This window comes from Podarcis muralis, chromosome 10 (genome assembly GCF_964188315.1).
Source record: "Podarcis muralis chromosome 10, rPodMur119.hap1.1, whole genome shotgun sequence".
Taxonomy (NCBI): Eukaryota; Metazoa; Chordata; class Lepidosauria; order Squamata; family Lacertidae; genus Podarcis; species Podarcis muralis.
Genome location: NC_135664.1, coordinates 71,212,962 through 71,238,952, shown reverse-complemented (window position 1 = coordinate 71,238,952; position 25,991 = coordinate 71,212,962). Strand labels below are relative to the sequence as shown.

At 43.5% G+C, this 25,991-nt stretch overlaps 1 protein-coding gene across 2 annotated transcripts in view; it reads left to right on the top strand.

The window, feature by feature from the left end:
- Positions 1-25,991, top strand: part of NET1 (neuroepithelial cell transforming 1) — a 67,549-nt gene that overhangs the window by 22,567 nt on the left and 18,991 nt on the right. The window contains exons 2-3 of one of the 2 annotated variants that reach the window (XM_028745326.2): positions 2,076-2,142; positions 8,027-8,086. In XM_028745326.2, coding sequence (XP_028601159.2) covers positions 2,076-2,142; positions 8,027-8,086 — 127 coding nt within the window. The remainder of the gene's footprint in view (positions 1-2,075; positions 2,143-8,026; positions 8,087-25,991) is intronic. The other variant, XM_028745327.2, reaches the window with a different exon arrangement.

The window sequence follows — 25,991 nt, the reverse complement described above, 5'->3', positions numbered from 1 at the left end:
TATTGTATGAAATACTCCCTGGCACTGTTCCATTCTCTGTAAGACTGATTTGGCCACTGAAATACTGAGACAACATTGCAGTTGGAATATTTGTCAGAAACATATGGCTTCTTCAGAACCTGCAATTTCCATGGAAGTCACTGACATATGGCAGATGTTCAGAAGCACAGAAAGAATAACAATATTTATTTATTTTACTTTGTACCTTTATGAAAATTCAGGTAGTGATCATGCAAAGATTTCTCTTGCACTGGAAAGCCAGAAACAGCTGTTCTGTTCTGATGAAAGCAAGCATGCAAAGACCTGAGCAGAGTCAGATCTAATTTTGGATACTCAGCACTGGTGCTGAGATGGAAGTTGTTAGGAATGGAGTGTTCCCTTCTCAGTTTTTGGCCTGGAATTACTTGTGAGGGCATTTTAGTGGGCTGCAGTTTCATGATGTTATTATTATTATTATTTCTTAAAATTTGTATACCATCCTTTATCTGAAGATCACAGGGCATTTCACAACATAAACATTCAAAATGAGAACACAGAATACATAATAAAAACAAACAAACCAGTAACCTCCTTCCCACAAAATGCCATAGAATGTTACTTAGCCAAAGGCTTGGTTATAGAGAAACATTTATGTAACTTGCCGGCCAGTTACCTATCTCCCCTTCTTGAGTAAGGTTCTTGAGTGGGTGGTCAAGGACCAGATCCAGGTGTACTTGGAGGGAACTCACTTTATAGATTCATTTCAACCAGAGTTTAGAATAGAATCATAGAATCATAGAGTTGGAAGAGACCACAAGGGCCATCGAGTCCAACCCCCTGCCTAGCAGGAAACACCATCAGAGCACTCCTGACATATGGTTGTCAAGCCTCTGCTTAAAGACCTCCAAAGAAGGAGACTCCACCACACTCCTTGGCAGCAAATTCCACTGTCGAACAGCTCTTACTGTCAGGAAGTTCTTCCTAATGTTTAGGTGGAATCTTCTTTCTTGTAGTTTGGATCCATTGCTCCATGTCCGCTTCTCTGGAGCAGCAGAAAACAACCTTTCTCCCTCCTCTATATGACATCCTTTTATATATTTGAACATGGCTATCATATCACCCCTTAACCTCCTCTTCTCCAGGCTAAACATGCCCAGCTCCCTTAGCCGTTCCTCATAAGGCATCGTTTCCAGGCCTTTGACCATTTTGGTTGCCCTCCTCTGGACACGTTCCAGTTTGTCAGTGTCCTTCTTGAACTGTGGTGCCCAGAACTGGACACAGTACTCCAGGTGAGGTCTGACCAGAGCAGAATACAGTGGCACTATTACTTCCCTTGATCTAGATGCTATACTCCTATTGATGCAGCCCAGAAGTGCATTGGCTTTTTTAGCTGCCGCGTCACACTGTTGGCTCATGTCAAGTTTGTGGTCAACCAAGACTCCTAGATCCTTTTCACATGTACTGCTCTCAAGCCAGGTGTCACCCATCTTGTATTTGTGCCTCTCATTTTTTTTGCCCAAGTGCAATACTTTACATTTCTCCCTGTTAAAGTTCATCTTGTTTCATCATCAACTACTTTGGTCACCCTGTATGATGACACCTGCTGGGAAAGAGACAGAGAAAATGTGTCCCTGTTAATCCTCCTCAACCTCTCACTGGCTTTCGATACCATCAGTCATGGTATCCTTCTAGAGTGGCTGTCCGAGTTAGGGGTGGGTGGCTCCACTTTGCAGTGGTTCCTATCCTACTTGGATGGTCTTTTCCAGAGGGTGGTGCTTGGGGAGCCATCAGTGTGGAGTTTCCCAGGCTTCAATTTTATTCCCTATGCCGCTTAACATCTACATGAAACTGCTCAGTGGGATCATTTAGAGTTTTGGAGTAGGTTGTCAGAATATGCTGATGACACATAACTCTGCTTAAAAGCTCTCTGCCTTGCATGGGGTCAAGGCTCACTTGGCACACTGGCACATGCACACATGTGTATGTATATCTTGTGCTAAATGTTCTTGATAGCAAAGCAGCCTGGAACTCTGTAAGAGCTTCAGGGTTTTCCTTGTAACTGCTGTCATAAACAAGAAAACATTTTCTGTCCACAGGTACTCTCTGCGGCGAGGAAGCTCATTCACATTTTTAACTCCTGGGCCACATTGGGATTTTACTCTGGTGAGTAAAGCAAACAGCGTATTAATTCACAATTGGAATAATGAACAAAGAAACAGTTCATGTTCTTCCTCACTCGACTAAAAGTTTGTTCTGTGCCCAGACAGACAGCTACAGTTTTTTCCTTTCTGTATGCTGCTGGTGGTTAAACCAGCTTTGCTAGCTCTCAGATGGTAGTCAGTGTACCTGATCTGCCTTGTGAGACTTACATGATGTGCAGCAGTGTATTTCCATGTGCTAGAACAACGTCTGCCATTAATTTCTTCTTTTTGCATACTGTAACAGAATAATTTGACCAGCTGTGGATCAAGTAGAATTTAAACAAGACCCGCTGAAGTCAATGTGACATATACAGCATCTACAGTCAGGAAATGATTTCCAAAAAATCATCCAGTAAAAAGATATTTCCCGTCTCAAAATGTGTGTGCCCATTGTGTCTTGATTTCCTTACATGTAGAAGCTACTTCCACTCCTGCAGCTCAGAAAAGCATATTGCTGTTAGCAGGAACACTGTGGGGCTAGACAGCTAAAGTACCGTATTTTTTGCTCTATAAGACTCACTTTTTCCCTCCTAAAAAGTAAGGGGAAATGTGTGTGCGTCTTATGGAGCGAATGCAGGCTGCACAGCTATCCCAGAAGCCAGAACAGCAAGAGGGATTGCTGCTTTCACTGCGCAGCGATCCCTCTTGCTGTTCTGGCTTCTGAGATTCAGAATATTTTTTTTCTTGTTTTCCTCCTCCAAAAACTAGGTGCGTCTTGTGGTCTGGTGCGTCTTATAGAGCGAAAAATACGGTAATTTTATCTTCCAATGGCACTTTCTGCTTACACATTTGTTTCTTGCCTGGGACTATTGGCATCATTGGAGAAAATAGTATTTTTTTTCCATCTTGCTTATTGAAGATGGTGCACTTCAAACTTAGAACACAGAAGGCATGTTCAGGCATTTGTCTGAACATGTGAATGCTGTATCTGTGGTGGGAGGCAGGGGCATACACGCAAGTCTTGCCCCTAATGTCTCCATACATGTTATCCTTTTTCAGTGTCCCCAGTCACATGGAGATTTATATTCATGTTCAAGCAATCACAAGAACAAGGCCTTACAGACATACCCTGCTCATTAAGTGGAAGTTCATGCTGTTTATCTAGGGGGAAATGTGCTTCTCAAGGGTGACTGACTATTATGATCTTAACTGTTGCCTCAGTTTTGATCCTGCGGTGACTAGCTAAGACTGGTCATTCCTTCAAGGCAACAACCAAAAAAGTGATTACAAAGTTATGCTCCTGCTCTGCCTACTTGAACCTCATCTCCCCACCACTTCTATTTCTTCATGAATTGCAGAAGCTAGATAGGGATGCTAAGGGTTATATATCCAGCAATCTTCTACTCAGGCAGCCATGCTCTACTCAAAGTAGACCCACTGAACTTAAGTGAAACTAAGTTAGCCATGCCCATTGAGTTCAGTGGGTCTGCTCTGAGTAGGAGTAACTTTGGATACAATTCAAATTATTTTGGATCTTGTAGAATGGAAGGCCTATACAGAGCATTGATGGGTTCCAAGCTGGTTCACTCTCAAGTTCTTCTTCTTGCTTTGAGGCACAGGGCACTTGTCCACTGGGGTTTTAATAGCTCATATTCACTTTTTTCAACCAGAGCAAATACTAGGAGACAGCTGTAGTGGTAGGACACATGGTGTGCATGCATAAGGTTCCAGATTCAATTCCTGATATCTTCACCCAAAAGGACATGAGGTACCAAGGCTAGAAAAGGCTGGAGAATCGCTGCAAATTAATAGAGTACTTGGTTGGATGGACTAGCGATCTGGCTGTCCCTGTGCAATGAAGCCACATAAGTTCGGTTTTAAGGTTGATTGCGGTACCAGAAAATGATGATAGTACAATAAGGCTATTATTTTTTCTTGTCCTAAAAGCAAAGGAGTGAAAGTAGATAGGAATATGGGCAGCAATATTTATTTTAATCTGTGTTTTCCCTATTCACCTATAAACTGTATATGCCTTTTTATCTTTTTATGTGAAAAAATGGTTGAGGCAGGAGAAACCCTGCAGGCCTTACCCTAACTAATGTAAGTTAAGATGTGCCTCCAGCTCCCATGAGCTCCAGCCTGGGATAGCTAATGGTCAAGGGTAATGGGAGTTGTGGGGATGCAGGTAGCGCTGTGGGTTAAACCACAGAGCCTAGGGCTTGCTGATCAGAAGGTTGGCGTTCGAATCCCCGCGACGGGGTAAGCTCCTGTTGCTTGGTCCCTGCTCCTGCCAACCTAGCAGTTCGAAAGCACATCAAAGTGCAAGTAGATAAATAGGTACCGCTCCGGCGGGAAGGTAAACGGTGTTTCCGTGCGCTGCTCTGGTTCACCAGAAGCGTCTTAGTCATGCTGGTCACATGACCCGGAAGCTGTATGCCAGCTCCCTTGGCCAATAAAGCGAGATGAGTGCTGCAACCTCAGAGTCGTCCGCGACTGGACCTAATGGTCAGGGGTCCCTTTACCTTTACCTTTAATGGGAGTTGTAGATCAGCAACTTCTGGAGTTTCATAGGTTAGCCACCCGTAGTCTAAACCAGGCTTCCTCAACCTCGGCCCTCCACATGTTTTTGGCCTACAACTCCCATGATTCCTAGCTAGCAGGACCAGTGGTCAGGGATGATGGGAACTGTAGTCTCAAAACATCTGGAGGGCCAAGGTTGAGGAAGCCTGGTCTAAGCACTTTTCTCTTACTTCATGGTACTGGTCCCGACCTTGTGCCATGTTTCAAATGCAGCATGAGGTCATGGAAGAACTTGATTTTCTCCCTGTTTTGAGCTGGTGAGGATTGTAAGCAAGATTTTTGAAACTTGATGACTGCATATCTGCATATGCACCCATGCAGAACACATAAAAAAAAAGAAGTGCCAAGTCTCCCTTAAGTATTAAATCGAGAAGCAAAAGTTGGTGCCTGTCTGGTCTATTAAATTTTGCTTCTCAGTTTGCTTGTATGGGATTAGTGGAAGTGATGGAAATTTGCCATAAGGTAAATGGAGTACACTGGCTCATCCCACACTTCTGTGTATCAGAAAATCCACCTTGCCTTCAGGCTATTGATGCTGAATCAGAGCTAGAGCACCCCTAGCAGATGAAGTCTGTGTGCTATAAACCTAGAAATATGGCTGTAGAAATATTCCTTTGCTTTTAATTCCAGCCCCTTGGTAATAACTTCTGATAGGTGATACTTCTCAAAATGTTACTTCTCAAGGTGATACTTCTCCGCTCCTAATCTCTTGAGGAGCTGCTTTTGTATACTTTTTGCTCTGTTCATTATGTTATTAAGGCTTAGGGTAAGTAAATGTTTTTTTAATAGAGGCTAGTTCCAGTAGAAGAGGATAACAAGATTAGATGCTATATATTACAAACCTGAAACTGTATTTATACAAGTTTAACAGACATGAATTGTCCCCAATGACATGAGGCTGCCAAGAAGCCTGACCTCACCTGGGTAGTACAGCTCCCAGGGTTTCCTGATTTGGGAGATTAGGACAAGCTGATTTTAAGCTTGTAGCAAGATGAGCCTGTAAATCATAAAAGGGAGTGATTAACCTGACCTCGGCATCTCCTGGTTCCTGGATTTATCAAGTGAGGGACTATTAGACCATGGATTCAACCCTGGGTTGGATCTGGGTTCAAATCCCTGCTCAGCCGTGAAGCTCACTGGATGACCTTGGGCAAGACACCATTTTTCAGCCTATCTACCCCAAATTGTGAGGACAAAATGTGGCATGATGTGTGCACACTTTTGAGTTCCAGAGAGGAGAAGCATGTTATAAAGGCTATTTCAAAATAAGATTTGGTGTGGAAATAAAAAGAAGGCAACCTCGCCCAAAGGAAGTTTCTCTCCTGACAAATAAGAAGTTTCTCTCCTGACAAATAAGAAGTCTCCTGTTATCTGATACAATCATTGAATCACCTTTTTTAGAAAGATGGATTTTCTTTCTAATTAAGGTTTTTTTTTGTTTTGTTAAAAGGTGATGAACACTTTTTGCTGAGTCTTTAGACATCCTGCTTTTTTCAGTCTGGTGCACTCTCAGAAATACTTTTCCACATGAACTGATCTCAGGAGGGTTTAAAAGGGTCATCCAGTCTGTGAAGAACGTATCAATCCGGATAGCCCTTTGTTTCTCAGCCATTCAAGTGCAGGTTTTTTTAAAGAGTCTGCATCTGATTTAGCAGATGTAAAACAGCTGGCTTTGCTGTCAAATGTCTGCTGTCTGTATGAATCGCGACTGGGCTGAGAAAAATGAAGGGCCCAGCCAAGGCAAGACCTATTAAAACTAGTCTAGCCAGTCTTAAAAACAAACCTCTGGACTTCCTTTAGAGTCTGGAGTTGGATGAGACTAAAGCCTATAGGTTGGCTATAAGCAGGGAGTAAAGCTGAATAGCAGAAACTAGGGTTTCTGAGTAAAAAGCACAATCTGAAATTCTTGGTAGCGTTGCAAAATTAATAAAAAGAAAACAATGTCTATTTTTAATGGTATTCTGACCAAGTCTGTAAAGTTAATTTGCAAATTGTTCCTTTGAATAATTTGCAGATATGTAATAGATATGGTTAGAAATACTTTGAAGTGCAAAAACACTCATTTCCATGTTGTTCATAATACAGTGGTACCTCGGATTAAGTACTTAATTCGTTCCGGAGGTCCGTACTTAACCTGAAACTGTTTTTAACCTGAAGCACCACTTTAGCTAATGGGGCCTCCTGCTGCTGCCGCTGCGCTGCTGGAGCACAATTTCTGTTCTCATCCTGAAGCAAAGTTCTTAACCCGAGCTACTATTTCTGGTTTAGCGGAGCTGTAACCTGAAGCGTATGTAACCTGAAGCGTATGTAACCCGAGGTACCACTGTATTGTGGTATTATAATTTTTTTGAAGAATGTTTTAGAAAGTCATTTGGTGGAGAAAGGAGTATCTTTCAAGTTGTTCTCCTTTGCTTCCCCTGCATGCTTCACTCCGTCCACCCCCCACCCCCAACCCACAATGCATGCATGAACAGGAGACTCACATTTGATCTCCAAAGCATTATTCTGTCAGGGAGAGAAACCGTGCCACATGCAGCCTCTGCAACACAGTCCTGTGTTGTGGTGATAGAACTGTGGGCACAACCACAATAACAGTCTTGTGTTAAAGAGGGCTGTGCTACAGAGATCCCACATGAGGCTAAAATATTTTTAAGTTTAGAAGGGGGAATGAGAGCCATATGTGTTGTTCTCAGAGTATGGTCCTTCATGAACACAAGGCCATGCTCTGGTGGTGGGACACATGCCTGTATTCCTCTGACAAAGGGGACTTGCCTGGTCACTGGGAGGAAATTTTACTTGCCACTACCAGTGCTCTGGTCCAGGGGGTCACGAAGAGTCGGACATGACTAAACGACTAAACAACAACCAGAGGTGAACTGGTAAGGACGTTATTATGGGATAGTTGTGATATGTAGAACTTGGAAGTGGGAGATAGCACACATTGGCTCTTATATAATGGTAAGCATAACTGAGAACTGTGGAATCCAAACAGGTTTCTTGTTTCATTAAGTAAATTCTTGAAATTATTCCAGGTGTCAATAGCGACATTAATGCATGTTGCTCTCCTTCCTTTTGGATTTTCATTGTTCTCTTTTTAATCCGTTTCTCATAGGAGCACAAAGGAGGCAATAACTTCTAGGCGAATTGCTTGTATGTCAAGTCAAATGACGTTAATTGCCAGAATGAAATTCCTCCAGCTTGTTTACATCATAATTGTAAAAAGGAGGGCAGCTTTGGGGCACGTAACACTTGGGGAAGCTGGTTCCTTTCAAGGATATCAAAGCCAGGCACGTAACTCGTATAACTAGTGTTTTCTTTCCTTATAGAAGAGGAAGCGGAGAGAGAGAGATGATGATGTTGTCAGTATTTGTAGCCTCGATCTTAAGGTAATTAAAACATTTTTCGCATGATTGTACTGATAAGCAAAGGTGCTGCATTCATTGAGGTTTCTGGTCCACCTTATAGGCTTGTGGTGGGTTTTATTGTTTTCCTTCTTCTGTTGACCAACCATCCAAGGTAGTTGAGAGGATATTCCTGTTTCCATTTAATTGATGGGAAATGGGGACTGAGAGATTGCAACTTTCCAAAGGCTCCACCCACCAAGTCTACTGCTAAACTGGCATTTGAACTTCAGTTGCCCAGCTTCAGGTTCAGCACACCTACCTACTTGCCAGTGCTGACAAATCCAACACCTGAAAGAACCCAAAATTATTGTCCTGATAATTGAGACCTCCAGACCTGGAGGGTGGTATCTTACTCTGTCCCCATAGTTGAAAGCGATGGACTTAAGTCCCGTGATTTCATTGAGTCTGCCCTTAGTATGGTGAGCATTGGATATCACCAGAGGCTTTACTACCTGAAGATTTTTGGTTTATTTCCAAACCTATCTCTGTGACCGTGAAACCTAGAATGTTGCTACTTCGCTATTTTATTACAGAATTCTAACTTTATTGAGCAATTACAAGAGGCAAGAATAAGAAACTGTGCTATAAAAATGGTTTTCCTTCAAGATACACAGTAAGATGGAAGATTCTCAATACCTGCTTTTTTGCATTCTTCTAGCATAAAAGGGGGCAATTTTTCTGAATAATTATTTCTGTACCTTCCGCAACTAATACAATTTATCAACAGACATCCCAGAGTGTATCTGACTGTTCTCCCTTCAAGCTTTTCCCCATCAGCAACCAATTTCCCACTGCCTGACATTGGGGAATAATATTACACTAGGTTTTGCTTGGTCTAGATGCATAGAAATTCATGGACCTAACCTAGTCATCTCCATGAATTTCAGTGGGTGTACTCTGAGTAAACTTAGTTGAATACTACCCTTTCCCCCCTGTTTTTCTAGCAGGGACTGTAAAATGCCATCTGTTTTCCTAGGATGGGCTTCATTTCTCTGGGCTTTTTAATGGCATCCATGCTGTAGAGACGCGGGACGTGGGTGGCGCTGTGGGTTAAACCACAGAGCCTAGGACTTGCCGATCAGAAGGTCGGCGGTTCGAATCCCCTCGACGGGGTGAGCTCCCGTTGCTCGGTCCCTGCTCCTGCCAACCTAGCAGTTCGAAAGCACATCAAAGTGCAAGTAGATAAATAGGTACCTCTCCAGTGGGAAGGTAAACAGCGTTTCCATGCGCCTTCCATGTGCTGCTCTGGTTTGCCAGAAGCGGCTTAGTCATGCTGGCCACATGACCCGGAAGCTGTATGCCGGCTCCCTCAGCCAATAAAGCGCCGCAACCCCAGAGTTGGTCACGACTGGACCTAATGGTCAGGGGTCCCTTTACCTTTACCTTTACCTATGCTGTAGAGCAGGTGTAGCCAACATAGTGCCCTCCAGATGTTGTTGAACTACAACTTCCATCAGCCCCGACCATTAGTTCTGCTGGTGAAGCTGACGGGACTTGTAGTACCACATTGGCTATTCCTGCTGCAGAATAACGTTTCCCTGGGAAGACCCACCAGGCCCTTCCACTGTTATGTTTTTCCAAAAGATGAAGAGAGTATTTTAGGACTGTGCTGCTCAAAATTGCTTCCTTTTGTTGGTTTTGTAATCTTAATTCTAATGTGTGTGACAATATTTAAAAATATATACTGACAATTTGAAATGTATGCTGCGTAGCATCCTGAGCACAAAATGGAAAGGTAACTTAGGCATTTTATAAATGAAAGAACACCTCCCACTGCCAAAAACAAGAACTTAGCAATAGTGAAAGGTTTGTAATGGTGAAAGCTTGCAATACACTGTCCCTTGAGTGTAACTGGCATTAAGAGTATATGCAGTACTTTTCCTGTATGTGGCTTTATCTTTTCCTGAAGTAAACACTATGAGACTGAGACATGCTAATTCTGATTTATGGGATCCCCAATCATTGCCTCCTTTGTTAATTAATGGTTCTATTGTTTGGTCTTTTTATCAGCCTCAATTTTATTATTTCTCAAAAGTGGATTCACTGACCTATGCATGGTCATGACTGGGTTTTTTTAAATCTAAGCTTCACGTGTAGGTTCCTTCAGCTCAGAACAAATGGGTATCAAAGCAGGCTCAGACAACACAATTGTTGCTCTCTTCAGTGATTGCTTCATATCGGATTGCACAAATCTCCCTGTTCATCAGGCTCCCCAAAACCTTGGAAGAAATGAGGCTTAGTATCAGCTCAGTAAATATACAAGTATCCAGAGATAACCACTGAAAGAAATACGTGCCTCTTCTCAGGTGGATAATAATCTACCACTTTTACCGCCTTCACCCACTGCTGCTGCGGTTGTACTTAGCACTCCAGCTAAAGTGTAGACACTTCAGCTAAAACTTCTGCACTGCCTGCCCTTACACCCCCAGGCTAGGTTCAAGGTTCTTGAATTGTTATACAAAGCTTTGCACAACCTGAGTCCAGGATGCATTAAGGATCACCTGAGCACTTACATCCTAGCTTGGTCACTGACATAGTCCTGGGGAGCACCGTTAATTGTCCCTGTCTTTCAAAAGCCTGACTGGCTTCAGCTAGAAATTGGCTGTTTAGTGTCATGGGTCCCATGCTATAGAATATTCTTCAGTGAGGATTCAGCAGGCATCCTTGCAACTAATTTTCAGATGTCTCTTAAAACCCTTTTATGCCAACGGGCCTATTCAGTTGTTTAAACTTATTCAATGTGAGCCAGTCATTTATTATTAGTTTGCATTTCATTTTTATGATTATTTTGCATTGTTTTAATTGCATTTTGTATTTTATTGCACTTATAAATGTTGTTGTCTGCCACCCGGATATTTTAGATTAGGAGGGGTGGTCTATAACTATTTTTGTCAATAAAGAAATAAATCTCCCCGCTCTCCTCATCAAAACTTTATCCTCCTGTCACTCTGAAGGCAACAAAACCTTTGCTGAATCAGCATATTCTCACTGTACCTATTTGCTAATTGATACTTCTCTGGCTAAGAAATGGAGGCAGTGAGAGATTTTACTTTCTTGGGCTCCATGATCACTGCAGATGGTGACAGCAGCCACGAAATTAAAATACACCTGCTTCTTGGGAGAAAAGCAATGACAAACCTAGACAGCATCTTAAAAAGCAGAGACATCACCTTGCCGACAAAGGTCCGTATAGTTAAAGCTATGGTTTTCCCAGTAGTGATGTATGGAAGTGAGAACTGGACCATAAAGAAGGCTGATCGCCAAAGAATTGGTGCTTTTGAATTATGGTGCTGGAGGAGACTCTTGAGAGTCCCATGGACTGCAAGAAGATCAAACCTCTCCATTCTGAAGGAAATCAGCCCTGAGTGCTCACTGGAAGGACAGATCCTGAAGCTGAGGCTCCAAGACTTTGGCCACCTCATGAGAAGAGAAGACTCCCTGGGAAAGACCCTGGTGTTGGGAAAGATGGAGGGCACAAGGAGAAGGGGACGACAGAGGACGAGATGGTTGGACAATGTTCTCGAAGCTACGAACATGAGTTTGACCAAACTGCGGGAAGCAGTGGAATACAGAAGTGCCTGGTGTGCTCTGGTTCATGGGGTCACGAAGAGTCGGACACGACTAAACAACAACAACTACTTCTCTGGCTTGTCCTGCTGCTGCTGGTCTCTGTCTTCTCACCTCTCCTGGCTTGTCCAACTGATTCAAGGATGGGGAACCTGAGACCCTGCAGATGCTGTGGAACTACAACTCACATCATCCGTAATAATTGGTTGTGCTGGCTGGGTTTGATGGGAGATGAGAGTCCAACAATATCTAAAGGACCCCCAGGTCTCCAGCCTTGGTCTAAGTGAACCATTTGTATGTTCTGCATAAGGCTTAGTGTAGTCATAATACCAAAAGGGTAGACATCAGTATTAATTGGCTTGATAGCATCCAACAGAGTGTGCTTTTAATTCATTGAAATGGCTTTCTGTTCTGTCGCACACAGTTAAGTGCAATGGTACTACCAAACCAAATATATATGCTTAGTGGTTATAATTCAATATTTGTTTTGAAAAGGTGTGGCTGTCTACATTAAGATGGCATTGTTTCATTTTGACTCATTTTAGCAAAAATGCTGCTATTTTCAGTCGCACGTAGCTCATACACCCCACAGTAATGGGGTTCCATCTCTCTTGCGGCTGGTAGGAATTATTGCAAGGGTCCTGTCTGAATGACATTTGCTTCTGAACATGCACAACTGTTAACATTCAAAGCCAACAAGGTGGAAGGTTAGATCTTAGTTTTCAGCAGTTCAAGTTTGTCTTGCTGACGTCACTGTAGGATTGTAAAAATCCCTGACCTTCCTCCAGCATTCAAGCTGACACAGTTGGAGAAAAAGAGAGAAACAAAGAGAGACAGAAACTATTTTTATTAGAGCATGAGGTTGGTGAAGGTCCGTGCCAACAAATGTTGATCGATGGCAAAATATCTTGTCTATTTTAAGCTGATGACAGTATCTTTCAAGAGTTTGCTCCCTTTGCCTTTAACATTAATGGGTGAAGGTTGCTTGGTGACCCATGATGGCCTTGTTGGTCCCTCTACTTTTCCAGAAGCCTCATCCTGGTTGGGGCCAGTATCCAGATATGTTCTTCATAAATGCTGGTTATTAACTGGGGAATGTCCAAACAGTCGAGAGCCTAGAATTCAATAAATTAGCGGCTGTTCTGAGCGGTGAAGAGTGAGGCTGTGGAGACAGCTGCAGCACTGGTGGATTGAAGGGACAAAAACGCATGGCCATTTTGGATACAGTTGACTTTGGAAGTTTTGAACTTCTTGTGGCGTTGTGAATTCTTCCTCAGATTGATAAAGGTGGTAAAGCATTTGATGCAGACCCTGGTCTTGAAACTGTGAAAGGTTGGGGTACGTTCTTAGCGTCACACTTCACTCGTTGGTTCTCTCTTTATTACTAAAACTGAGAAATACAGGCTGTCTGCTTCCTAATTCTCCCCTGCTTTCATGAGAGAACTTTCTACTGCTTGGTGAACTCCTCTTCAACTCATGGGGATCCCAGTCTACACTATTTGACAAGCTTCAGTAGTCTGCCAAATTTGTAAGCATAGCTATGGTTACAGCTGCAATGTGAAAGATAAATTGTATGGTTTAGATGCTTAGCTTTCTCTTAGGAAGAAGAGTTTGGATTAGATATCCCGCTTTATCACTACCTGAAGGAGTCTCAAAGCGGCTAACATTCTCCTTTCCTTCCTCCCCCACAACAAACACTCTGTGAGGTGAGTGGGGCTGAGAGACTTCAGAGAAGTGTGACTAGCCCTAGGTCACCCAGCAGCTGTATGTGGAGGAGCGGAGACGCGAACTTGGTTCCCCAGATTACGAGACTACCGCTCTTAACCACTACACCACACAGGAAATGTAGTTATGTGAAGCTGACAGAAATCTTTGCAAAACTGTATTTGAACCCAAGCATGTGTATCTTTCCACTGCATTCTCATTTCACTCTACTATACTTGCAGTAAAACTGCCTCTGACGTGCCATAGCCTGTCTTGCTAACTTTATGGTGATAGCCACCAACTTGGATGCTTTTAAAAGAGGATTACCCAAATTCATGGAGGGCAGGACTATCAGTGGCTACAACCCGTGATGGCTCTGTTCTGCTTCCATTGCTGGAGGCATTGTCCCTCTAGGTGCCAGTTTCTGGGACTCCCAAATGGGCAGGGTGCTGTTGTTCTCATGTCCATCTTGCTGGCTTCCCACAGACATCTGACTGCCCATTGTGAGAACAGGATACTGGATTAGATGGGCCATTGGCCTGATCCAGCAAGCTTGCCTTATGTTCTTATTGTGCACTGTCATAAAACTAGGCTTCCTCTGGTTCTTTGAGGGATCTCATGAATTAAGTGGACTGGCACTTATTAGCAACCCTATGACTTGGCATTAGATAAAGTCTTCATTGTGTATACTGTGCTACAATGCTAAGCTCTGCTATTATGTAAGCTGCAAGCTAATGATTCATGCCAGGTGAAGCCTAAGGTGTGTATATGTTCAGAAGGTGTCGGCCCAATGTTTATTAGCAACAAGATTGCGGGGGCCTCAGTATCCAGCGCTGAGTCGAAGAGAAGTACAGTGCAGCTTGCAAAGGGCATGATGAAGCTATAGTTAGTAATCTCCAGTCTAGTCTGTGCTCTAGGTCCTCAAAAGCCTGGTAAGGAGTACTGTGAGAATTCGTTATGTGTAAGAAATAGGAATTCTGTGCCAAGAAAATGTGAGCGTTTTTTTTTTTTAAAGAAGAAGTTTAGTACATGAAATGTAGCAAACCACATAAAAAACGGCACTTGGAATTGAAATCACTGTTATAGGAAGATACTGCCTTTTACCATGGAAAGTCAGTTAGATAGCATATTAATAACTGATTGACATCCTCTGTGAATTTGTCTAATCCTGCTTTAGAGCGGCCTGAGCCAGTAGCCCTTACCATAAACTATCCACTGTGTGAAGCTACACATGCAAGAGAATGCAGGACCCTTGGCACATGAAGGGCTGGAGCACCTTTATTACAAGCGAAAGCTAAAGCATTATGACTTTTTACGTTAGAATCAGGGTGGGGAACTGGATCTGGCCAGTGGGCCGGATCCCTAATGCCCCCACCTTTTGTGGGCCTACTTTGATAGGTGGGATCACCTTCCTGTCAATCACTTGATGTCATAATGATGTCAAAGTTCAGTGGGAATCACTAGAAACCCCCAACCAGCTGCTCAACTGGTGACCTACTTTGAAGGTGCACTCCCAGCTCCAATCAGCTAATAGGTGCTGGAAGTGCATCTTCCAAGGGGCACTCTCCATTTGCTTGAAGCACTATTTTAGCCAAGTGGCTGGAATGCAAACTACTTCAAGAAAACAGAGCAAGTCCATATAAAAGTGAGCTCCCGGTATCAAAAGATCTTTCTCTGCTTCTAACAAGGTCCCCTTGGCCGCTCTAGGGGAACTCCTTAGTGCATCTGATCTCAGCGAGGATTCCTGTCAGCACCTGTCAGCTGATGGGCACTGACGGGAGCCTTACTTGTAAAGGAACAATTGAGAGCATCAGGCATGGGGCATATGGGCATAATTTGTGGGGAACGGTCTCACAGGCCAAATTGGGCCTGTGCCACACCTAAATAGGTTTGCATACTAGAGAGTCCCCACCGCTGCTTTAGAAAAAAGGCGACGTGAGAGGAGACATGAGAAATGTACTAAACTTAGACATTGTGTAGAGAAAGTGGGTTATGATTTTCGTCCTTCCTTGCCCACAGTACTAGAACTTGGAGCCATTCAAATTGATGGGCTGTAGACCTAAGGATGACAGTATTCAATGCAGCACATAATTCATTCTGGAATTTGCTGATCCAAGATGTGACTACCGCAAACGTAGGCGGTTGTTTAAACCATCTGAAAGGAGTTTAGACAAATTTATGGGCAGCATCTCTTATCTATGGCTGTTAATCGTGATGGCCAAACGGGACCACAGTAGAGGGGCTATACCATCAAGCCCTGTGCCTAAACTTTCTGCAGACTTCTGTAGAAAATGAGGTGCTGGAGTAGGTGGACTTTTTTGGTTTAATTGAGCTGGGAACTTTTTTAATTTAAGATGACTCTAGATTTGTCCAGATAAAGTTATGTTGCATGGTAAACTAGCTTCTCGGCTGTTGCTGCTTTATGAAACTTGCAGTAGTCAAGCAAAATACAGGTAGCAACCATTTTGCACGGGAGTTCCATTCCTGACCCCTGTGTGCATCAGTGGAACACACATTAAGTCCACCCCATTCTGCCCCCCCCCCTTTTCAGACTACTTGTAGGTTGGCAGAGACCAGCGTGTGCATGATTGTGCATCAACTGGACGAGTGTAAAATGGTCGCTGTTAGTAGTAACATAAACCAGTCCTTGGGGAGTAAATGAACCTTTCATGAGGTTAGAGCAGTGGTTCTCAAAGGGTATGGCAGGAAAGGATGGCAAGTGTGGCAGGAAGATTCAAGGACAATCAAAGAAACATTTAAACAATTCAGTGTAGTATAATATAGTATAGTATCAAAATAATTTATACACAGACACACACACACACAACCAGAAACAGAAACAGTATCCACACCTCTCTTCAAGAGCATTGGCTATTTATTCTACTATTCTCCACTACATATAGTGAAAAACAGGGAATTGTCATACAGTGGTGCCTCGCAAGACGAAAAGAATCCGTTCCGCGATTCTCTTCGTCTAGCGGTTTTTTCGTCTTGCGAAGCAACCCCATTAGCGGCTAAGCGGATTAGCGCTATTAGCAATTTAGCGGCTTAGCGGCTATTAAAGGATTAGCGGCTAAGCTGCTAAAAGGCTATTAGTGGCTTAGCGCCTTTGAAAAGGGGGGGGGAAGCGGGGGGGGGAAAATGGCGAGACTCGCAAGACGTTTTCGTCTTGCGAAGCAAGCCCATAGGGAAATTCGTCTTGCGAAGCGCATCGCAAACGGAAAACCCTTTCGTCTAGCGGGTTTTCCGTCTTGCGAGGCATTCGTCTTGCGGGGCACCACTGTATTTGTCAGTCAAAAATCCCTGATCACTGCATATAGCGAACAGGGATTTTTGACTCTGACAAATATGAGAGATCATAAAAGAGAAAGGTTTCTTTGTGTCAATGAGGAGATGAGAGTTTGTCTCAAATCAGAACTAATATAAATAAGATTACCCCGCAAAAAAAGCAAGCTCACACCTCTCACTGAGTTTGTATACATACTTAAAAGTACATGTGTAAGAGGCTCGTTTATAATTATATTTTGGGAATGATTCATGTTCTTATGTATCTGCATTGTTTTATACTGTATGGGTGTCCCATGATCATATTATAAAGTTGTTGTGTTCTGTGTTATAAATCAAGCACTGCTAGGAGTTGTTTCTTTTTGTTTTCCAATGTATTTCTTATCGATTAAAAAAAATGGTGTGGCCATGAACAGATATTTTTTTCTGAAAGTGTAGCCAAGAGGAAAAGAAGTTTTAGAACTAGTGGGTTTTAGAGTATATGACTTTCTTTAAAGAATGGCCATTACTCTTATACCAGATAGATGCTGCTGTAAAAAATAGCATCCTTTCCTGTGTTGGGTACCACTTTCAGGGCCCACAATTATAGTAACCCTAGTCGGGCATGGCAGCTCAAACTCATGCATTTGTCTTGGCCAGCTCTGAAAGATAAATTATTAGTTGGAGATCAGCATTTAGGATGAACTGCCAACTGGACCACCCAAGTCACGAGGAGAAAATAGCTATGAGTGTATGGTTAGCATATAAGTTTAAATAAAGAATATAAAGTAGTTTCAAACTTGTAGTGTGGTGGCTGCTTTTCTCCCTTCCTTTCGTGTAAATCTTCGCTTGTTTTTACACCAGGAGCTTATTGCAAAGCTCTTGTATTAACACAGGCAGAATGTGAAAGAATAAAGAGAAGGCTTTATTTGATTTTCTGTGCTTTCATCCATCTTGAATGTTGATATTTGAACGGTACTAGTGATGGTCTATACCGCTGAATTTCAATGGGGGAATGAATTGTAGAAAAAACACATCTGTGCTGCTGAGCTTTTTATTTATATAGTCCATCTTAACTGCAGAGACATCCCATCAGCCTAATAAAATGCTGTGTTCCAGACTGCATGTATACAGTATAGGAGCCAAGCAACCCCTTCGTCTGCTTACAAGAACACAGCTTTACATTTTTGACAGGGACATAAATATCTGTTGCTGGAATGTTAAAAGCAGGTTATAGCCAAGAAGTAATGTGGTCAAGCAGGTCATATGGGCTGACTTCCTATAAGTACTCATTCAAACAAAGCTGTGTATTTTCCCAAAGAGCTATAGCAAGCAGTAATTTTCTCAGTGTATGCATTCTGGTCATAGCATTTGATAGATGACACCTTTGAACAAGGCAGCGGCTTAAACTAGCTGTGAGCCCCCAAACCTACTATGAGGAAATGCAAATTCTTAAAAGTTCTACCTAGAATAAGTAGATAATGAATAAAATTGCATTTTGTTAAAGGACCGAAAGCAGAATAAAGTGGTAGAATCATGAAGTGTTTGACCTAGGACCTGGGAGAGCTGGGTTCAAATCCCCATTCAGCCATGATGAAGCTCACTGGGTGACCTTGGGCCAGTCACCATCTCTTAGCCTAACCTACCTCACAGCAGTGTTGTAAGAATGAAATGGGGAGGAAGAGAACCATGGACACTACCTTGAGATCCTTAGAAGGTGGTGTAACTTTAATAACATTTAGAGTATGGTTACCAGATTTTTTTTCAATGAATCCGGGGAGCCTTTTTTTTTTTTTTGAAGCTGAGTAGCAACAGGGAGTCAGTAGTGGGGTTGGAGAAACAAAAGACCGTGGGCCCAAGCACACATGCATATCCCAATCCTTCCCTGATCTGTCCCCTTCCCCCTTTGTTTTGACAGATCGGGGGAGGCTTGGGAGTCGCAGGTGGGCGGGCGTTGCCCAGGAGGGGCGCAAGGCGCGCGGTTTCTCTGCCAGGCAAGGTGCAAAGCCCTTCTTTCGCACCCTGTGAAACATAAATGTGCAGAGTTTTTAAAAAATTGGGCAACGGCCAGCCACAACTTCTGAGCCCCCCCCCCATCAGTCAAAACAAAGGGGGAAGGGGGCAGGAGATCTGTACCGCCGGACGTCCCCGGTTCCCCTTTGGTAGTGGCGGTGGCAACGGCAGTCAGCAGCCTGGAGCCAGCCTGGTAGCGCATGTTGCATGCAAGACACATCATATGGGGACTTTCGGCGAGGAAAAATGGCAGGCGCCATGGCACGAGCAGCTCCCGAAGCCAGCGAGAGCCAACTGCGCTACCAGGCTGGCTCCGGGCTGCTGAGGCTGCCGCTGTCACGTTTCCCGGGGACAGATTTGCAAATCTGGGGACTGTCCCCGGGAAGTGGGGACGTCTGGTACCCCTACTTTAGAGTCAAATTACACAAATTACAAAATAATAATTAGGAATAAAAAATAATAATTGGGGAGAAACTTCTAAAACATGGTCACGACATGGATATCCTAGTTCAGCAAGCCACCGGGTTTGCTGGCCAATGCTCCCCATGCAATTTGGGTGCTGCTCTGCACAAACACTATAATGTGAAGTTGTGCATCCACCCCTTAAGAGTTAACATGGTTTCTGAATTCCCAGGCATTTGGGTCAGGGAGTGGTGAGAAGCAAAGAGAAGTTTAGCATATGCTGTACGCCCATAATGCATACCCTCCAACGATTCTCTGATGAAAATATGGACGTCCCACTCCTTAATGATACTTTTACTATTTATAACCCACACATCTTACTGGGTTGCCCCAGCACTCTGGGCAGCTTCCAACATATATAAAAACATAATAAAACAATAAACATTTAAAAACTTCCCTATACAGGATTGCCTTAGCCTGCTCGGGGGTTGGAAAACGCCATACCCTCCAACATTTCTTAGATGGAAATAGGGACATTTGCTGACTTGCTTGTCTTCCATTTGATTGTCCGTCCTCTGTTTCTGAGTTAAACAGGGGTCAGTGTCTGTAGTGGTTAAACTAGTGTTGGGAAATGTAGAGTCCAAAACCTACTTAAGTGATCTTGGGCTCCTCAGCCTAACCTACTCCATAAGTGGGGGTGGAGAGAACATGCATGCCATGCTGAACTCCTTGGGGGAATAGTCAATCAAAATGTAATAACTGCACACTGGAGCCACAGCTAGGGAGGAACAACGCATTCCCCACCCCCACCATCATGCTTGCAAGAGCCTCTTATTGCTCATGCCTGGAGATTGTCCACATGTGATTAGTTCCATAAATGCCTTTGCAGAGAATCATCACATCCACTTACTTATACCTGCCTGTGTGTACCTTGCAGCATTAAATCATCACCTGCTGTCCCCTCCCAAGGCACTTCACAGGCTGCAAAGGATTTTTCAGCGCCTCTTATACCTCCCAGGGGCAAAAGATTGTGTCACAATAGATTAGGGCTCCTTTGCAGTTCAGCTAACATTGATCATGTGCTAGTTTCATTTAAGTATGAGCTTGGAGCATTTGGGTAGGTGAAAGTTGGCCAGCATTGGCAAATCCCAGGTCAGGAACAGTTATTCCATACCAAGGCCCTTGGTAACAAGAAAACACTTCACATCCACAAAATATGCCCAAGCTTACATAATCCATTGCCAAGCATGTTTAAGAGGCAGAACATCAGTTCATTGTATTAGGTAATTAACACTAATTACTTAATGACAAGTTCCTGTGTGACTCCATGGAGCTGCTCTTCTGCTAGTAGCTCTGTCCTTTTCTTCACCACATTTACATTGCTGTGCTAGCCTTTCTGTTGGCTAGATGTTTGTGCTGTGGATATCTTTGGGACTCTCTTTAGAGACTAGCTGTACAAATCTTGTGATGTGATTATCTCCTGCCCACCAGAGGATGTTTTGGCTGACGGGAAAATGTGGTGATTTCCTAAGCATCTGAAGAACCAGTACAATTAGAACAGCTCCTTGGTGATGTCTACCTGGTCCATTGAAGTGAGTTTTTAAAGTAATATGCTCTTTTTAAAAATAGCAAATAGTTTGAGATGGGGTAAGGAAAATATATAATATTTTATATAATAGAAAAAGGCTCCTATACAAGATATTCTACTGGTTTCCTGTACAACTGGGCCTGTTATGTGGGGCTGGGTTGGGGGGCAAGGATCTAGCAATAGGAGAACAGGCTCAATTTAGACACCATGCTAATTTGTTAAAAATGAACAGATAGGAAGGAACCTTAGTTTCATACACTCTTCGCTCCCCTTCTTTTTGATGTGATGGGAAGACTCCAGACTTGAACCATAGAATATCATTGCGTCTTCATGAGGCAAGCCACAATTTTGTGTCAAAGCTATGGTACAAGAGTTTAACCTCCTCCCCTCATATAGAAAGGAAGAAAGAAGTATGAGAGTCTAAGGCTCAGTTGTCTCATTCTCTCATCCCTATCACTAGATTGAAGTAGATAACTTGGAACAGGGATTTATGTGGGTGGGAGGGAAGCCTAGCAAAGAAGTGTAGTGAGAGTGATGCTGAAATGAATGCTGGGGCGGTAATTGTGTTTCAGAACTGGGAACCAAGTTTGATATGGTTCCTTTCCAAAATTATTGCATTTCCAAATCCACCTGAAACAATTTTCCTTTGAAAACTAAAGCAACACCAGCACATATAGTCAATACAAATGCACCCCATCCAAAACCTAATTACTTAGCTTTTATATTGCATGTCTTGTGATTGTTTAGAGAATATACATTACTGAGAATACTTGTGACTGCTCTGTGAGGTCGTTTGATATTATCCCCTTATTATATGTTCCTCCTAAGGGTTACCAAAGTGTGACCCTGAAGACGGGGGAAAGAACCTTATTCTTTAGGTAATGCTTTTTCTGAAGGATGTTGTTGTTGTTGTTGATGATGATGATGATGATGCTGCTGCTGCTGCTGATTTTAAGCTTCTACCTGCTCTGAGCCAGAATGGCACAGATGAAAAGCTGAAATAAATGAAATTGAAATAACTCAAGAGAATGGGTGTGTTTTCTCTCACATGTTGTCAAACTTTCATAGTAGAAGCTGAAATTTTCATACCTTTAATCTAGCTTCCTGAGAGCTAGGAAAAATCACATGGCACACCCTTGGAGAAAGAGAAATGGCACCTGTGAGACCCTGTGTCACTTGTGAAAGCTGTGCCATTCATCTGCCCCTTTATCTCTTTAAAATAATTGTGAATACGATTGAAATGGATTTATAGCCCCTAACACTTTGCAGCTATACAAACAATCTCAAGTTGCTCACTCCCTTTTTCAAAGCAATGGAGTCTGAGGGGTTGGAAAAGCCGAAAATGAAAAAGAAACTTAACTAAACTGGGGGCAAAATTGTGTATTGACTGCATGCTGCTACACAAATAAATAACGGGATCTGTACTGCTGGTGTGCCAATAGGATAGCTTGTGGTGCTGGTATAAGTATCTCCCACTATTCTTTGGTTTGAAGGTGCTCCCTTGCCTCTTTTGCTGTGGTGAAGCAGGAACAGCACAAGACGACCCAGCTTAAGGCTTCAATCCTGTGCCTATTTATTTAGATGCAAGCCCTACTTTGTGGCCCCTGCCATCTTACTGCAGCGGACCACTGTCCTCTAGCCCAGTACTGTCTACTCGGACTGGCAGTGGCTCTCCAAAGGCTCCAGCAGAGTTCTTTCCCATCCATGGTAGCTGCGATCCTTTCGGCTAGAAGGACCTCTACATCAGGGAAGGGCCATGGCTTAGTGGGAGAACATCTGCCTTACATGCAGAAGGTCCCAGGTTCAATCCATGGCTTCTTCCATGGAGGCTGGGGGAGAGCCTTGTCTGAAATGCTGGGGAGCTGCTGCCAATGTAGATACCGTATTTTTTGCTCTATAATACTCACTTTTTCCCTCCTAAAAAGTAAGGCAAAATGTGTGTGCGTCTTATGCGCAGCTATCCCAGAAGCCAGAACAGCAAGAGGGATTGCTGCTTTCACTGCGCAGCGATCCCTCTTGCTGTTCTGGCTTCTGAGATTCAGAATATATTTTTTTCTTGTTTTCCTCCTCCAAAAACTAGGTGTGTCTTGTGGTCTGGTGCATTTTATAGAGCGAAAAATACGGTAATGCCGAGCTAGATCAACTAATGGTCTAACTCAGTAGTGGGCAGCTTGCTATGCTCTTTCCTGTGTCCTTACATTCTCTACAGTCCCTTCACATACAAATTCAGTGAAATTTACTTCTGGGCAAGTATGCATAGGGGTGGGCTGCAAAGTCTAATCATGTTTCTGTCTAAATAATCCCCGAGAAAGCAATGGCGGTTTGTTTTTCTGTGATCGCATCAGGTGCTCCTTATTTTGACCATAATCTAAACCTTTGCTGTCCACCACCTTTTAATTAAGCTTTAATGTGGGTTTATTTACACCTTGGAAGGGCTTGGCCTACATCTTCTCATTACTTTGGGGAAGGCGAAAAATTGAGAACCTTCATTAATTAAAAAGAGCCCAGCTGGATGCTATGGGTGTTTCCCCTGCCCCACCCCTCCCAGTTTCACGAGAACTTCCTCCATCCTTTTAAAATACCTAAATATAGGACCAGTTCTTTGACCCCGTTTGACACAGATTTTATTAGGAACTGAAGGCATTGAAGATGGGATTGGGGGGTAGGGGTGGGGGAATTACTGGAAAACAGATGAGGTGTTATTACAGCGATGCTTGTGTGATCTTGAGATTCAAAACGAGTAAAATAATACGTTCTTGAGCAGCCTTCCCCAGCCTGTGCCTTCTGGCTGTTTTTGCTGTGCTGACTGGAGTTGATGGTTGTCCAAAACATCTGGAGGTACCAGGTTGGGGGAGCCTGTTCTAGATCGTAGAGAGGAGGCAGAGGAGGAAGTTAGCATGTCTCAGTAAACAGAATGAAGAGTTCTGCTTAATTCAAAAGCAGTAGTGCAAATGCAGTCTAGAACAAGAGTCACAGAGCAGTTCCATGTAAGTGGTGTCCACCCGAAAGGAAGTACAGTGGTACCTCGGGTTACATACACTTCAGGTTACATACACTTCAGGTTACAGCCTCTGCTAACCCAGAAATAGTGCTTCAGGTTAAGAACTTTGCTTCAGGATAAGAACAGAAATCGTGCTCTGGCGGCACGTCGGCAGCAGGAGGCCCCATTAGCTAAAGTGGTGCTTCAGGTTAAGAACAGTTTCAGGTTAAGAACGGACCTCCGGAACGAATTAAGTACTTAACCCGAGGTACCACTGTATCCCCTAAGTGTAGAAACAACATTCTCCCCTCTGGTGGACCCATGGCCTCCAGAGGGAGCCACTAAGATAAGTTCTTTCAGTCCAGGATCAATCTAACTTCACAAGCCATGTGAAATATTTCAGGCACCACCATGGGCGTAGCCAAGAGGCTTCAGGGGGGCAGCTGCCCCTCCCAAATCAAGTAAACCAATAAAAACACTTAACTGAGGTTCCGCCCCCCAACATAAATCCTTGCTATTCCCATGGGTACCACTGAAACAGCTGCTTCACCTGAACTTTGCCCCCCTGCCTTGGGTTCCCTTTTAATGTTGCAGAGGGTGCTGAGGACCAGCTATGGGTCACTCAGCCCTAAACAATCTGAAAGATGCACATTGCCACACTCCTTAAAGCAAGCAAAATGCTTGGAGTTGACTCTTATTTTCAAGTAAGGGAGCAATGTGGGGGAAAGTGCTTGAAATGTGGGCATCTTCAAAGAATGGCTGTAATGTTTAGCACTTATCCACAATAACTGAATTTATTTCCTGCCTTGGACCATCCTGAGGTTTGGATTTTTGTAGGTTTTTTTTTTAAATCCCTACAGCAGGCACAGTTGTTTACAGCAGAAAATAAAACAGAGGATGTTAACATATCCAGTTTGCTGGCTGGCTGGGGCTGCTTTGAGAACAAAGAAGGTGGAATGCAGGATATATCAATCAGGGGTTCCAGTTTCATTAATAAAAACTGTAGCACATAGCTGCTTTGCCGCAGGAGAAAATGTCACAACATCTTAGTTGGTTTTGCCCTCTTTCTTATTCCATGTGGGTTTTGCAAATCTTGAATATTTGAACACCTAAGGAAACTGTCTAATCTAAAGCAAATACTTGTTATCTAGTTTTGAGAGAAAAGCTGAAGGTTCTAGCAGCATAATGTCCATACAAGAAAAATCATGTTGCAAGGCTGCAGTCTAATGCACACTCATGTGTGAATAAATCCCATAGAACTTGGTGGGATTTCCCCCTTGAATAATCATGCACAGGGGTGAGCTACAGGTTGGTTGAATATTGTGAGCCTTGAGCATCTTTACTAGGCTACAAATCCTGTTGAGATGTGAAGGGGGTTGCTTCACGTCTTTCATTTTAAGACCTGGGTGCATAATTACTCTGGCACTGTAGAAATGGGCCAAGGCATGAGATTGGGGTCAAAATCTGTTTAATCCAACAAACTGAGGATTGGGATATGATACTACTGTACAGTATATGTATTATGCTAAGGAAAGCTTTGGCTGCTGCCCTTCACCTCATGGCCAGTAAAACCAAAGCCTCTGGTGCCTTGGAAATCTGGGCACTCAGTAGTCCTCAAGTTCATTTGCATGATGTCAGGTGATCAATGCACGTGTGGCTCCACAAGGTTCAGATCTGATAAAGGTGTGGCCTGGAACCAAAAAGGTTCCCCACACCTGCTCTAGACACACACAGTTTGAAATCCTTGAACCACTTTCTCAGGAGTAAACTCCGTTAACTCAAGTCACTAGAGTTGGGCTATTTAACTCAGTTTTAGCCATTGCATCTGTACCTCGCCTTCCTCTAAGGTGGTTGGAGCATCACCACCCACATGATTTCCCCCCAGTCCGTCCCCCCAGTTTAATCCTCATAACAGCCCTGTTAGGTTAAGTTGGGCAATTGGCCGCAGATCACATAGTGAACTTTGCGAATTTAGCAGGGATTGAACCCACGCCTTCTTGCTTGTCAAAGTCTAGCAACATCACACTGGCTCATAAACATATTTAGGGGCTGCTACATGCAAAGGATAAGGGACGCGGGTGGCGCTGTGGGTTAAACCACAGAGCCTAGGACTTGCTGATCAGAAGGTCGGCAGTTCGAATCCCCACGACGGGGTGAGCTCCCGTTGCTTGGTCCCAGCTCCAACCAACCTAGCAGTTTGAAAGCATGTCAAAGTGCAAGTAGATAAATAGGTACCGCTCTGGCGGGAAGGTAAACGGCGTTTCCGTGCGCTGCTCTGGTTCTCCAGAAGCGGCTTAGTCCTGCTGGCCACATGACCCAGAAGCTGTACACCGGCTCCCTCGGCCAGTAAAGTGAGATGAGCACCGCAA